This window comes from Erpetoichthys calabaricus, chromosome 1, assembly GCF_900747795.2.
Source record: "Erpetoichthys calabaricus chromosome 1, fErpCal1.3, whole genome shotgun sequence".
Lineage (NCBI taxonomy): Eukaryota > Metazoa > Chordata > Cladistia > Polypteriformes > Polypteridae > Erpetoichthys > Erpetoichthys calabaricus.
In genome coordinates, this window is record NC_041394.2 from 64,720,994 (window position 1) to 64,737,632 (window position 16,639).

General features: G+C 34.3%; 1 protein-coding gene across 3 annotated transcripts in view; it reads right to left on the bottom strand.

Moving 5' to 3' along the window:
- The window catches only part of prrc2a (proline-rich coiled-coil 2A), a 191,059-nt gene that overhangs the window by 17,629 nt on the left and 156,791 nt on the right, over window positions 1-16,639 (bottom strand). For all 3 annotated transcript variants that reach the window (XM_051919972.1, XM_051919969.1, XM_051919979.1), the window contains exons 17-18: window positions 731-891; window positions 521-642 (exon numbers count right to left, since the gene is read on the bottom strand). In XM_051919972.1, the coding sequence (XP_051775932.1) occupies window positions 521-642; window positions 731-891 (283 nt within the window). The remainder of the gene's footprint in view (window positions 1-520; window positions 643-730; window positions 892-16,639) is intronic.

The window sequence follows — 16,639 nt, forward strand, 5'->3', positions numbered from 1 at the left end:
TTCATCCTGATACCAAACAACAATCTGGGTACCATTGCCTAGCACATGGAGGTCTTTGCAACTCTTTACAGACCATCACTGGCCCACTGCCAAACTGGTCATGCTGGATGATATTGCAGGTTGCACCATGTTCAACACAGCATTTCCTCTTGCTTATTATCTAAGTTTTATGCCTTGTGATGAAAAGCCGAGGAATACATTCCCTCCAGAAACACAGGCATCGAAATTAAGATATGTTGTATTTAATCACTGCCTAAAGCAGGTAATACTGACATATCCACAGATGAAACATTTAAACTTTTTCCAAAGGCTTACACATAATGCGGTGTTCTAAATTGCAAAGTAAAGTTACCCTTAACATGGTTTTGAATTTTCTCTTCATTTATGTGTAGTACACCTTGAGAGTCATGAAAATAAGCATTTGCTCACACAGATACAAACGAATACCTTTGTAAGCAATGTTTTTTGCTCACACAGATACAAACGAATGCCTTTGTAAGCAATGTTTTTTGCCTCCTACCTGTAGCAGCTCACATCTGCCAGTCAACGTTTTTGGTTTGCAATGTGACTGAATGTGGTAAAAACCAACTTTTTGATTTTTGAAGAACTTAGGATCATAAGGATAACTTCGTTGCACTGAATCTGAAAAGAAAACAGATTTTTTTATTCACTGTTTGAATATTTACAATTTAAAATAAGGACAAATGGCTGCAAATTAAATTTTGCACACCTTTACAGCCTGGAAGTTGTAAGACATGGCGAGCCTGAACTTCTGCAATTGCCCGCTGAATGGCTGTGGCATCAGATGGCACCACTCTATCCAGCCGATACACTGCACTACTGGTGGGAGGAACAGGAGGGTTAATCCCAGGAGAGCGATCTCCTGTAGGCCTGTACAGAAGATAAAGAAAGAAAAAGAAATACAAGAAAGGTACGTTGCTTTACAGCTTTAGGTAAATTCTTAGCAAGCATTCAAGAATGGGAAACAACAAATGAGGAAAAAGAGAATAGACAATAGTGTGAAATTATCTTCTACGCAGGATTTTATTACAATAGGTGCCATTTAAGTTCTTAGTTTGAAATGTCATGAACATAAATTAGGTGAATTTATTTTAAAATATCCAAGTTTTCACTTATCCAGATTTCTACTACAATTCAATATATGAATGAAATTTATATATGGACAGTTGATAGGATGAAGTAACCGAAGACATGTAGAGAGAAGTTTTCTACATAAATGACAAAATTAACATGTTTTCCTTCAATAAGAACCAATACTGCACTTTTAAAAATCCTGATTCTTTTCAGCTCTTTTTTGACCCACCACTAATTCATCAATATTGTATTTTTTACCTTTGAGACTCATTTAATAGAAACCTAATTTAATCATGTCAAGTGATAGGCAGTGAAAATATGTAATATGAAAAAATAATCTATTTTCTTCCAATTTGTATTTTGGATGCAAGTTATATAAATGTAATAAATTATTATTATTATTAAATGTAAATATAGAATATGTAGTTATAGAATAAAATTGTTGGTCATTAGTTTCAGATGCAATTGTGCACACTTCTTTTTTTCTGTAGTTCTATTCAGATAACCAAGTCATCAATTCTGAGCTTTCTCCAAACCTAGTAATGTCTAGATATTCATCAACCCTTCCTTAAGCTCATGTGCTTATGTCAGAATTTCTCTTAAATTATATGTATATAATCTATGGGACAATACACTTTGGAAAAGTCACAATCTAACCCAGTACAGGCCTAAGTATTTTAAGAAAACATTTCGACACTCCCATCTTCATAATCCAATGAGGAATAAAAAAAGAGCCTCTTACAAATACAAATTCAGTCAAGGTTAAAATACGCAGGGGTTATACAAAAGGTTATAAGCTTATACAAATTACAAAGATATATCTGAACATACTTAATCAATGGCACTATACCTATTAGGTCCATTATTTGTCTCATTCCAGTGTGAAAAACTGTTGCCCAGTTCAATTATGTGCTCACAGTTCCGTGTGAGAAGACTGCTAACAATTTTAACTAATACATTTTTTTTAATGAGAAAAACAAAATCTCCATGTATGATGTTCACGTACGACTCATGTTGCATATGGGGACATCTTCATTGGTACTTAAAGTGCTTTAAAGATGGGAAAACATTCTGTCCAACTGTTTACAAGCTTTGTAGTGGTTACTGGTGAACTGCTGGCTGCAAATAAATAAACGAATTAATAACTTAATAAATGAATGAGCTCAATGGAAACACACATTTATTGTATGAAAAGTGTTATGAAAGAATAAACTGAATTAACTACTCATGTTTGTGTCCAGTACAGTGCAAAACAAGTAGCAAAACAAACAAAAGTACTGTGACCAAACACAGTCGTTGAATGTTAAATACTTGACAAATTGAGAACTATGCAAATGAAATCATACTTGTATTATAAATGGTAAAACAAAGAAACGCTATAAAAAAACTGTCTCATTCAGCAGTAGATTTAGATGCCCATGTTATCTCCCAATAAACCACCGCTGTCTTCCAGTATTCTGATTATCTATTGCAGACTTAAGAGGCCATTTAAGCTAAAAGGCCAAGTTCCAGGGATGAATATGTTTAGGCAGGTCTTAAATATCAAAGCCAATCATAAGGAATTCTAAAGCTGCTAAAGAAGCTCCACAACAGCCAATAAAAGTTACATTCTAGTCATTAGAAGCTTTAAGATCTATTTTCTTCAAAACCTTGATTACTTGATTCTGTGTCAATGTTCAGATTAGTAAGTTTTCATTGTAAAACATGGTCATCAATGAAACTTTAAGCTATACAGAATATTCATCAAAAGGTATTAAAGGCACGTCATCCCAGTAAGGATTGTGAGCAACTTGAATCTTATTTTATATTAACGTAGCTGGCCATAAAAGGCAATCTATTTTAATTATTAAAGACAACTGTGTGTAAATAACCAGAAACATTAAATATTAAAGAGAACTACTAAGATTAAAACATGTCACTGACTTAAAGAATCTAAGTTATCTTATGCAAATAATTTTATTGACCATCTTTCTAGAAGGGCGGCACAGTGGCAGCGTTGCTGCCTCGCAGTTAGGAGACCCGAGTTCGCTTCCCGGGTCCTCCCTGCGTGGAGTTTGCATGTTCTCCCCGTGTCTGTGTGGGTTTCCTCCGGTTTCCTCCCACTGTCCAAAGACATGCAGGTTAGGTGGATTGGCGATTCTAAATTGGCCTTGGTGTGTGGGTGTGTTTGTGTGTGTCCTGCGGTGGCGGTTGGCACCCTGCCCGGGATTGGTTCCTGCCTTGTGCTCTGTGTTGGCTGGGATTGGCTCCAGCAGACCCCTGTGACCCTGTGCTCGGATTCAGTGGGTTGGATAATGGATGGATGTATCTTTCTGAAAATAGTAAGAAATGAAACCTGAATTTACAAAGGTATTGTACTGGTTTGAGCTTCATGTCAAAAAATATAGGCTTTTAAACGGGAATGGCCATTAAAATAATTCCTATTTTAATTTGCCATTTTTAACCAATACACTTAAATTCACAGTCCCAAATATTAAAGATTACCAAGGATAATAGGATTAAGGAAAATGCAACTCACAACAACGGTAGACAGTAAAAGTAATGCGAATTGAGGAGTTAAAAAGGTAGATTTCAAAGGGATTGTCTCCATATTTTTACTGTACATAAATACAAACAAGAGCTGTGAGCTAAAAAGGCTGACCTATGTTGAGGCAAGACTAGTACCAAGATAGAAAGGAATTAAAAATCAACCTTGTCTCTATTGTGTTCATTATTGGCTTAAAATCTAGATACAGCAATACATATTGTTGCGGGTAACTAAAATATGGCTAACTGACAAAAAGTACTACTGCAGTTTGTTAATGCCTAAATCATAATGTATTAAAACATCTGACAAAACTACTGTCTCTGACTGATGAGAACCATACACTGATGTTGGATAATTACTAGAAAAAAAGTTCAAGGTATGGGTATTGCTTATTGTGAAAATCATTTCAATTTCAGCTGTCAGTGTATATATGAGTTAACATGATAAAAGAATTCAAAACCACAAAACAAAAACGCTAAATGACACTGGCCATTTTAAAGATACATTTGTTTTAAATACTAGCATAATCTACACCACTTTGATTGTGATTATTTTGTACAAAAAGAATTTGCAATAAGCAGCACTCTCCAGGCATACCAAAATGTACAATGTGACTTCTTAGTGTTTTCCTGCAATTTCATTAAGCCAAGTCCCATAAAGGAAACGAGTCTAGAATAAAACAAATGCTCAACACACTGACAATCAACAAAGCTGGCATTGTGACAAGCAATCACATATCCAGTTTTAAAATTGATTAATATAGTTAGGACTGTGATTGGTAGAACAGATACAAAAGGGGAGCCAATTCTAGATAGTGCACCCAATACCAAAGCACAAACTAACTAAATACACCTAAAATTCACGTGAAGGATTAAGGAAGGAAAAGTCTGGAGGAAAAATAAGAAAAAAAAATACACAGAGAGCATCTACACAGACTTTTAACTTTATGCCCGTCTCAAGCTGGGAATCAGTACTGCTATCTAGTGCACTGATGTGCTGTGAAGGCAATCTTTCATTTAAAAAAAAAATTACAATGCCTCATGCAGCCTTTTAAGAGTAGTACTATAGTGAAGCATCACAACTTCTGCAAAAGCTAGTTTGTAATTAAGAGACTTTTGATCTCAATAGTCAATGTAAACAAAATGTTATGCTATGTCTTGAACATTGCAGTTTTCTTTGTGTCATTTCTAAGGATCCAATATATGGCAGGTTAAGAGTATATTTTCTTTTCAGTTATATTTTACTTCAAGCAAATAACAAATCAGAGGGACATAATTGCTTACTCTAACTTCACTGCCAGGTGAAAAGGCTTGCTTAGAGTCACACTGTGAATCAATAATGTGGACTAGAATGCCATCCTTGTGCTTTTAAACATCAGGCCCATATGTTCCTAGTCACAAATCTCACTTCTGAACAGACACAGTACACCCAAGTTTTCTTTGAGGTATATGTAAAAAAGACAACAACTGTACTTATGACTAAACTCCTTCCTGCACTGGAATATGAACTCAGAATGAATGTTTTATACAAAATTAAGCACTGTGTAAAACTAATGTTTATTTTTATTTTGGCTTAAATTATTATTATAATATTTATTAGTGACTAACTATTAAATGAGATTTTCTTGCACAACATGGTATTTCTGGTCCCACTCTTAGGCTCAAAACACCAGTGAAACAAAAAGACGTTATATTTAAATATGCTAATTTTTATTGCATTAATTTAAAAGACTGGGGTCCTAAGAACATCTGGGCCAAATCAGGAACGAAGTCGAGGATAGAAAATTGGTGCTTACACATTCTATTTAAAATAATAATTTTTACTCAGTTACCTTACAGTTTCATGAAGGCTGTTTAGATTTGCAATTCAGTCACTAAGGAGTTTGCATGTTATCCTAAGGCAGTCTTTACACAAATTTACATAAATATGGAAAAAGCTGACAATGGTCACCTTCATAATTGCATCTATTGAAAAGTTGTAAAATACTTACATTAACTCTTCACAAGAATCTCAAGAAATAACTATGACAGTGTAAACATAAATCCTAACAACTCTGTGCAGTGTGTCTGGCAAATCAAGACATTCTGTTTGCAAATATGCCATTACAAATGGTCACCTTCATAATTGCATCTATTGAAAAGTTGTAAAATACTTACATTAACTCTTCACAAGAATCTCAAGAAATAACTATGACAATGTAAACATAAATCCTAACAACTCTGTGCAGTGTGTCTGGCAAATCAAGACATTCTGTTTGCAAATATGCCATTACAAAATCACTTACATATTTGGGCCAAATCTTTTTTTCCATATCTTAAATCATACTGCTATGTTTATCCATGCATACAATTTCTAAAATTGACTTTCTATTAAGATTAGGTAAGCTCCACAAGGCAACCAAGGAGTTCATCGATGAGACAGACTGGAGTAACTATTTGCGGAACAGAGATATGGTGTAAAAGATGTTTTATTTACATATTATAATAGATTGGAAAGCAAAAAGAAAAAAATAACTGAATTATATTTCTGAGAGTCTTTTTTTATTTTCCTTCTATCTCAGAACAAAGAATGTCCCCTTGAAAGCAAATATTGTGCCACCTTCAATGAACTTTAAGACTTAAAAAAAAAAAAACTTTAGACAGCTCATAAATTTACTTAAGGTCAAAATTAGTAAAGTGCATGAAACAATTTTAAGTGCAAACTGGAGGTACTGGCATTCCAGTCCAACAGTCATCAAAAGAACTCTATTTTTTCTTTTTTTTACTTGAAAGCTTCACTTTAAGTGTTGAAAAAATATTAGATTGTGGCAAATTCTGTGAAAGCCACAAGTGACAAATACTAAAATTGTACAGGATCGGTGTCCAATTAAAGGTTTGGTTCTTGCCTTATTCTTTGTTACTGGGAACTGATCTTACATGCTTTTGGAGAAAGGAGATTTATTACTTAACCTATTTGTTAAATAGTAAGTTTTTGTTCACCAAACTGTCAAGACCAAGCACAATCATAAAACTAAAGTAGAAAATTTGTTAAGAACCTATATTAGAGAACATATGATTAAATACATTTCAGCTTTCAAGATGTATATAAAAATCTTTGTATTCTTATTCTACAAGGATTGAAAATAGATATATGATTTAGACCACAATTTCCTGTTTTGTCATGAAGAAGTCTAAACTTATATTTTCAAATGAACGTACTTAAAACACATATCTAAATAAAATATATTTTTGCAAATAAACCTAGAATAGATGTATTGTAAGCACAATCTAACACAAATCTTGAGGGGAAAAAGCATTTTCAAAAAGAATTTACTTTAAGAATGCAATATTTCAAATCATTGTTTTAAATAAGTAAACAAAATGTTTTTCCAAACTATTCAAATCACTTGCCCCTTTTGTGCATGTAGTTTACACCACTACTCCATTTCAGTTTTTCTTCAGGTGTCTGGTGTACTCCTACATCTCTAAAAAGGTGTACATTAGGATATACTGGCTAATAAAATTATGGGGATGTGAGTGCTCCCTGCAATGGGCTTTTTCTAGCCAAGGTACTACCAAAATAACATATAGCTCCCTTGCCACCATGAATTGAATTAAGCTGATTTGAGAATGTTATGTTTAATCCAGGTATTAGTTAACTTTACACTGTATAAGCGTAATCACAATAGCCTTGTGGAAACTGCATAATGTACATAATTAAATATAGCTAAGTCCAGAAATGTGTTTTCACAATGTGTTCTTTAAGATTAAACTAAAAAGGTAATTTGTTAACATAAATTTAAAAAGCAGTGTGTCTGGACTCTGACACTACCACATGGCAGATGCAAAAATTGCTACTTGTGCAAATAAAAACTCCCATTAACACATACTAAATCTGCAAAATTCAAACATCACAGCTGAACAGGGATAAAAACACCAACTAATCCATGCATGCATTCTTTGAACCTGTTAGGAACCAACATTTTCAATCAGGTGCAAGACAAAAAAACAAACCTAAGCAAGATGTCCGTCCAATGCATAGCATAACCAGCAGACGTGTGTTAGGAATGTAAAATGAAAACCAAAAATAAGCATAACCAGAATGTGCAAACTCAGTACAATGACCAGGCTATCCGCCAAACTTAGGCTACAAAAGAGATACATCAATTACTCTGCCAGTGTCCTATATAAGCCTCTGGAAATTATTAACCAACATTCAAGTACCTAAAGATAAAAACAAATGAAAACTCTCAAAAAAACTCAGTGGCACACTACCTAATCAATTTTGGATATTTTATGTTTGTAATTATTAATAGTTTGTGCAAATTACACAAATCTTGCATTTCTTCAGCAAGCGTAACATTTTTCTAGTATACCCACATGCTGAATAAACACTTAGTAAATAAAATATTAAAAATTATAATGACTACTTAACATTTTCTTTGCTACTTTTTTGTTTTATGTTAACTTTACATTTTACCAAACACTCAACCAAACTAAAATCAATACAAAAGTTACAAAAAGAGCAGGACTGCAAATGTTTATCAACTATGTCTGGTGAACAGAAAGTGTAATATTTTGATTTAGTTATATTGAGAGAATTTTGCAGAAGATAACACGGGACATAAAGATACTCTGTGGCATGGACTACATTAAGTGGCCAATGTCTTACTTAGCTTCATTAAACTATGTCAATTACAAGTTTCCAGTATATTGGCATATAACAATGTTTGTTTCAGAATCAAGACAAAAAATTAACTAAAAAGAATAAAATCAAGAAACATGGTGACATTAACACCAAAGAAATGCAAAGTACAAGAAACTGTCGAATTTTTACGTTGATGGTGTAAGTTCGTATTGATTACATGACTCCAAAGTTCCCACACAACTGGTAAAAAATTATGCTAAATTGCTCTAATATTTACTGTAGTCAATCAGGGAAAAGCAGCAAGAACATACCAACTACTCTCTTCCTTCTTTATAATAAAGTCCCTAATAACACCTCAAGCAGAAAAGCCTGCTCCTCCAGTTTGTGGATATAAAGATGCAATACCCACTCTATTATTTGGGGACCTGGACAACTGCCACCTGTTCCCCATTCTGAAAGGTTCCTTCCTTAAGATACCAAATGCTAATGATGAAGAAATCAGGAAAGCTACACGAGTGGCTACAAAGGCAAGACAAAATATATTATTTGTGTGGTATATTAAAAACACTGCAGCACTTTAGTTTAAGTATCTTTTGGAAGGAAATATAAACAATCTGCATGTTAATAAAACATAATGTAAGCCTTATCATGAAATAAAACAGTCCTGTTTTAATGGTAATCTATTATTGCTAATAGTAGAGTTAAGTGTTAATATCTGCTTCATAAAGAATATTTAACTAAAATGAAATAAAGGCTAGATGAGCACTGTAAAAATGTATTAGTGTTCAAGGGAATTATGCGATAAACAAAACTGCTGTTTCTTTACCTTCACAGGTGAGGTGCAAAATGTTTTGATAAAGCAGGAAAAGTTTACATCTCTATAAAGAAGTAGAGTTACATCCAAAATAAGACTTCGCAGAATAAACAATCTTCCAGAGAAAGACACACTTTTTTTTTAAAGAACTTAAATCTGACAATGCAAAGACAATTCAGGGTAAACCTCAGGCTAATTAGGATTTATATCCTTTATTTAAAAATTGTCAAAGTAAAAAATCTTTCCTTGCAATAAAAAAAAAACTATATAATAAGCACAACAAAGCCACAGTCAAAAAATACCTGTGCTACTAGAATTTGGGGAAGAATGCTGCTCAACTGTTAAACTGCGCTAGAATGGTCACCTACTTCTTTAAAAATGATAAAATTAAATGAGGAAGTTAATAGCATTGCTTTATTTTAAAATATGCTTTGTGATGGCGAAATACGCTTGTTGAAGAAAGTACAGCATTCTTTTTAAGCCTGAATGTTTCCTCAGACCATTAAAGTTCAGGCCTTTTCCAAAATACTGTGGACCTCGAGAGCTCCAGCTCCATTGAGGAGGTTGTCGCTTTATTTTATACATCAGTGGTAACATCTGGTTATGCTATGGTTAAGATCAGGGTTGGGGGAGGGTTATCTGACTCGAGTTAAGCAACCCAAGTGACAAAAACCTACAATCTAATTGGCTGACCAGCAGAGCTGCTGAGGTGTGCAGCTGGACCCATTTCGAACTTTCCAGTTTCAACAATGTCTCATTCAGAAATCTCAGAAAATGTTTTGGTAATAATTTTTGCATTGTGATATTCTTAATTAAAACATCAATAACCTGATACCTAGCTTCCAGAATCCAACATGCTCAAGAAGTAAATTCTATAATTTAAAATTAAAATTAAACAAAAACCCCAAGACGAATAAATTTCGTCATGGAGGTCCACATTGGCTGTTCAACCCAATTTCCTTAATTATAAGCCAATTATTACCACTGAAAGAATTATTGTCCAAACAACATTTTGTGCTCTATTTTAGTTAACTCACTTCAGATTTCAGTTCATTAACTGCTTTGTTTAGTCTTGTAAAGCTGCATTCATTGTTTAAAGTGCTTTTTTTTTGCTTTCTCAACTAGCTGCCATTTCATAGCAAGTTATAAATGACAAAGAAACCAGCAGTACACCATCTAACTCATTTACAGCCAATCATGTTCCTCATAAAGTCTTAATAAAATATCTGGAAAAAAGTTAAGAGGGGAAACTGGAAGACAGAGAGTCCAGGCCACAAATCATTTGGATTACATCAGTGGAAAAATCTGCAATATATGACCGAACATGGCAAGGAAAAAAAAAAAAACATACAAAGCCGTAAAAGTAAATAAGTTCTGTTATGAGCAAGGATGGACTCCTTCCATCCATCCATTTTCCAACCCGCTGAATCCGAACACAGGGTCACGGGGGTCTGCTGGAGCCAATCCCAGCCAACACAGGGCACAAGGCAGGGAACCAATTCCCGGGCAGGGTGCCAACCCACCGCAGGACACACACAAACACACCCACACACCAAGCACACACTAGGGCCAATTTAGAATCACCAATCCACCTAACCTGCATGTCTTTGGACTGTGGGAGGAAACCGGAGCGCCCGGAGGAAACCCACGCAGACACGGGGAGAACATGCAAACTCCACGCAGGGTGGACCCGGGAAGCGAACCCGGGTCTCCTAACTGCGAGGCAACAGCGCTACCACTGCGCCACCGTGCCGCCCCAGGATGGACTCCTATTTAAGCAATTTACCTGAACCAAACACTTGCAGCCAAAATACACTTATAACATTTAAAATTCAAAATAAATAACCCAGTTAATATCTAACAAATTGCTTTGAAAGCCACCGACCAAGCAATTTACTACTAATACTACCTGATAATACTACCCGTCTAATATTACTAATGAGCATGGGAAAGGTGCTATACAAATAAAATATATTATTATTTAATATGGCGTAAAAAAAAGTTTAAAAAAAATTCCCAAATGCATTTACACAATTTAAAGAAAATTTCCTTCTTATATTCCTGGAATAGCTGAAATTAGCTCTTTCTAAAATTACAAAATTCTCAAATGGGTACTGTATGTCTTAACATAAGCCTGTTTTATGTTACTTTAATTAGTATGTACCTAAAAAGTCAGTATTCCTGGACTAATTTGACATCATTACTTAAACACGTCATAAATATATTGTATTTATATTTAAAATGATCAGTATACTACACCACTTTATATCATTGCAAGCTGGCATTAACCACCTAATTAAGGCAGATGTGCAAATAAACTAAATGCCAGTGAGGAATATAAAAAAAATTATACATAATATTTAATTGTATATTGACTACTTTTTGGGAACAGTCTACATGTCAATGCCTATATTAAAGGGGTGAATACAATATTTGAGATGAAAGAAAAATGTGAATATGAAAACTGCTTAGGAAATTAAAAGTATTAGCATCTAAGGATAAGCCCCCCATTCAAATAAAAAAGCACTCTACTGAGAGAGCAGGTAACTTTCTCGTCAATCCTACAAATCAGTTTTGCACAATAAAATTAAATCAAGCATTACAACACAGTGGCCTTGGATGGACACAGAACAAAATGGACTGCACAACCCTTTGTCACTCATCCCAATTTCACACATTACACTGACATGTACAGTGAAAACTTATAAATTAATACAATGTGTTCCAACACTGGCTCCTTTTACAATGCAAAGTATGCAAGTAACAGTGAAATTAAAGTCATGCAGCAAGCAAAAAGAGAACACATTTCAGTGAGGGTGAGATACTACACCATGTAGCATTGGCACACTAAGACAGTAAGTGTCAGAACTTTCTAAGATGGAGAACATGATATGGTGTATATAATAATAAGCAATATTTCTAACATTGTCAGTGAGGTCTTACTGTACAGTATTAACCATTATTAGTACTGATTGTATTACTTTCAATTGGGCTGCTTTTTTGCTTAGAGATGGATGAGTAGTCTTGTGATAATAATGTGCATTTTCTTTCTGGTAAAATTATGACAGCTTTTAAAATTTTTCATGTAAAACTGAAGCATTTTTACTCTTAACAGTTTGCTTTCCCTTTGCTCCTACTGCAGCTGCGACAATCAACTTTCTGACTGCATCTAGAACCTCTGCAATGTGCATCCATGCTGTTTTAGTACTTTTAACTTATACAGAGTAATATAAATGTACTTTTAACTTATACAGAGTAATATAAATCTACAATGTCAAACTAGGAACTTACTGTGACCACAGTCAATACCGCTGCATTATTTTGCAATTCATGATTTCACTGTAATTCTAAATGTGTTTTAGTGGTACATAGGGGCATGTCTCAACTTCAGAGTATGCAGAACACTCAGAAAAGGTTATACTATCAAGATTTTGGCGAAGGAATCATTTCTGTCCTTACCAAAATTACGTGTGAGTTCGAAGTAAGAATCTGCATTAAGCATCCCCTTTAAATGGCACCTTAGCAGAGTATCAATGAGAAAGAAATTACCTTACTAAAGAAAAAAAGTCTTTATTGTTGCAGGACAGGATGGCCTAGCCATTTTCTGTTGCACTGCTATTTCTAGCACAAAAATGGTAAAAAGAGAAAGATGCCTTAACCGCAAACAGAATGCGTGATGCACCTCGAAACCCCAATTCATGTTCCAATCAGCTGCATAAACCTTGGAATAAATTGCAGAGTTTTCCTGTTATTCTAGAAGCACAGTGAGGTTAACGTGACCTTCTAGTGCTCAGAAAAATATGGCAAAAATAGGATGAAAATTAAATGTCAACTTTGGTCTGCTGTAATTTGAAGTTTAAAATTGCATGTAAATATTTATAGGGTTCCGATTCTTTTAAGAAATTTCTTGGGATTTTAACATTCCCAGTCTACAGTTCCATGCAAAAATTTGGACACCTGTGGTCAAATTGTGCATTTTCTCACATTTGAAAAAGAAAAACGTAGATACAACTATGACAGCAAACACAATAAAAAAAAATTCATTTTTATGAAAACATTAATGAAGAGTTACAATATATTTGATAAACTGAAAAAAATGGAAAAAATAGACTAAATGCAGTATTTGCAAAAATCTGGGCACAGATCTCAGGTCGTTCGTCTCATCTCATCTCTCTTAGTTCCATAGATTTTAGTCTGGTCAAGAATGGTCATTAAGAATAATCAGCTGATGAGAGATAATATAATAAATTGACTCTCCAAACACTGTTTAACACTTACCTAACATGTACTCTTCTAAGCAACTGACCAAGGATCTGAAAATTAAACTAACCGATGCCTACAAAGCAGGGGGAGGCTTTGAAAAGATATCAAAGCACTTCCAGATAGCGTTTTTTATAGTCTGAAATATTCAAAATAGGAGTTTAAGTGAAAGGTCAACACTACATCTAGAAGACCAGGGAAATCAAAAGACAAAAAAAGAAATGCTTGTATGTTGTTGCAGGAAGGGCAAAAAATGCATATGACTGCAAAGAACATACAGACAAGCTTTAGCTCAGAAAGGAGTGGTGGTGCTGCTCTATTGTGCAAAATTGCTTACACAGAGATGGCCTTCATGAAAAAGCCATCAAAAGGAAACCTTACCTGTTATCATAAAAATGCTTGCAAAATATCTGAATAAGACAGAGGCATTTATTTATTTGTCAAGTACAGAGGTGGATTAATTACACTTTAGGGTTGTGCGGCAACTCATGACACAGGAAACATTGTGCAAGTACAGGGAAAGAAGGACTCAACTAATACTAACAAATCCTTGGGAAGTATGTAAGTCAGCCAGGAAACAAAGTGGAAAAAAGTCTTCTACAACAAGACAACGATCCAAAGCACACTTTAATTCTACTATGAAGTACCTCAAGAAAGACAAGGTGAAGGTTTTGGAACGACCTTCTCAGACCACAGACTTTAAAATCCACCCACAGATTTTCAATGATGTTCAACATGCAGTGCATGCAAGACAGCCCAGGAGTATCTCACAGCTGGAACTGATCTGCAAGGAAGAATGGGAATAATTTTCCAAACCAAGAATTTAAAGACTCACAAGCTGACTACCAAAATGTTTGCGAAGTGTGACTTTTGCCAAAGCAGGTTTTATTTTTTTCCTGTTTAAGTAATTATTGTTGTGTAGCCTCCTTAGTGTTCCATTTTTTTCTAGAAATAACATGTAAAAGTTGCATTTTTTGCTTGAAAAATTATATTTATTAAATCTGATCTTACTTCTGTAAAATGTGCAAGACACTAATACAAAGCCAGAAGAGTAGAAAGTATAATGATACAGTACAAATAACAATAATACCGTACATACTGCTAAAATGTGTTGTTTGTCTGGTATATCCTGAAGCACAGTGAAATACACAATCCAATGTCACAGTCAGGACAATAGTAGTGTGATTCCAAGCGGATTTTCTTTCCAGCCTGATCAGTTTTTGAACACCACACTGCATATGTACGATTAACACGAGTGTCACGTTTGGATTCATCAGAATCACTTTTGATTTTACTGCTTAAATTTCACTGTCTGAAGACAGATTCACTTCGTCATCATTGCTCGTATCACAGTCAAGAGCGTGCAACACCTGGGCTGCTGAAAAACATTTCTTACGAAACACCATTATGAAGCTGGGATAAGACATGTCTGCACCACTGCCTGGGTAACACTCGGGCCTGTCACGTATGCAAGAGACGCCTATATCATTTCCCGCACTAACAATGTTAGCACTTTTACAGCCCAAGTAATCCTCAGGTCTAAAGTTTACAAGAGACATGTCCATACAGTTGCCCAAGTGATGCTCAGGACTAACTCTTTCAAGCACTGTTTTTACACCCCAAGTGACACTTGTTGTTTTTTTTTTACTTCAAATGTCAACAAAAAATTTAATTTGGGCAGGGGTGTCCAAACATTTGACTGGAACTTTTTATATAATGCCTTAATACTTAAATTTGAAAGAAATGGGTATCATCACACTTAAGACAACATGAGGCAACACTGAAGAATAATTTGTGAATTATGTGTCTGTCTACACTCAGTATCTTGCATAAAAACAAAGCCCAAGTCTTGGGTATGGTATCATCAAGCAAGCAAAATAATAATTGTTGCACACTTCAGCTGTTCTCTAAATCCTAATGGATATTAAGGCATTTAGGGGAATCAACTTCACAATGTAAAATAAAAAATAAAAATACTGACACGAAACACATCTGGAGAAAGATAACATCAGATCACTGTGTAACAAAGTATAATCAAAACTAGTAGGTTTGTACTCTTTTTCTGGTATTTGCTCAAAAGATCTTAATCTTCCAAGGTTTTTTCATGACCACGTTTAACCAAAGAACCTGTCTTCACTTTTTGCAGCAAGCAAAAGTAAATTATGGACTTTACTGCCTGAAACTGATCTCAGCAAGACAGAATTACTAGTGTATGTGAAACATTTGAATGGACTACAACAGGAAAAGGCTAGTAACACTAAATAATTCAGTATCGTTAAATAACATTTTTAACTAGGCTCTGAAGATAGGAAAACAGTGGAATGTCAAGAGACCTGAAGTATTGTATAAAAATTGATGAAACTTGCACATGTAGAAACATGGAAGAACATAACCTTCTACCTGAAGTAGGAACTCAAGACACACTAAAATGATTTAAACTAGGATTTGGTATTTAGCGATTTATTAAAAGAATAGTGCCTTACTTTTAGTTTTCATATTTTGATGGTAGTACAATACTGCTTTTATTACTGTAATTATTTACTCATAAGGCACGACAACCTAACACAACACATAGAACTGATACTACAATAAACAAGCCTACTCTATTCTATGTAAGACATTGGGAACAGAAGTAAGAGGATTGTCTGAATGTGTCAGGAAATATTCCTTAGAAGTGTTAATATTTTCAGTAATACTATATTACTAGACAAACTTTTGGTTAGTATGTTAAAGAAATACTCCACCCAAAAATGTTTTTTTTCTTATATGTTACTTAGCCCATGTAGTTTGTAGTGATAGCAATTAAAAGAAATCTCATGTTTTCATGGCAAACTGAGATAACAAACTTTCTGATATAACTAGTGTTCATACAGATCAATGCTAGCTAGATAACCACAAACAATGTAAAGAAACCCATGAAAAAAAAAAAATCTCACATTACTCACGTCACACTTCAAATTACAGTCATATGTTCAAAACTCAAAATGCTAATCCCATGTTAAAAAGTGTTTCTTCCGCATGCACTGTTCTAATTTTCTGGTATTTATTTTATAATAACAGTATTTTAGCAAAAAATTTTGCCTGTTTTGAGCATATGACTGGATGATCTGACATACAGATTATGTATGGGACACAAGCAATGGAAGATATTTTTCTTGGGCATTTTTATATTATTTGTTGTGTACCACAGTTGGTCTCCATAGTAACCCATTCTATCAGAAAGGCTGTTATCACTATTCTCTGTAAAACCAAAAGATTAAAATTTTTTCTGGGCCACGACCACAACCTAAAAGGGGTAATTAACATATACATATATA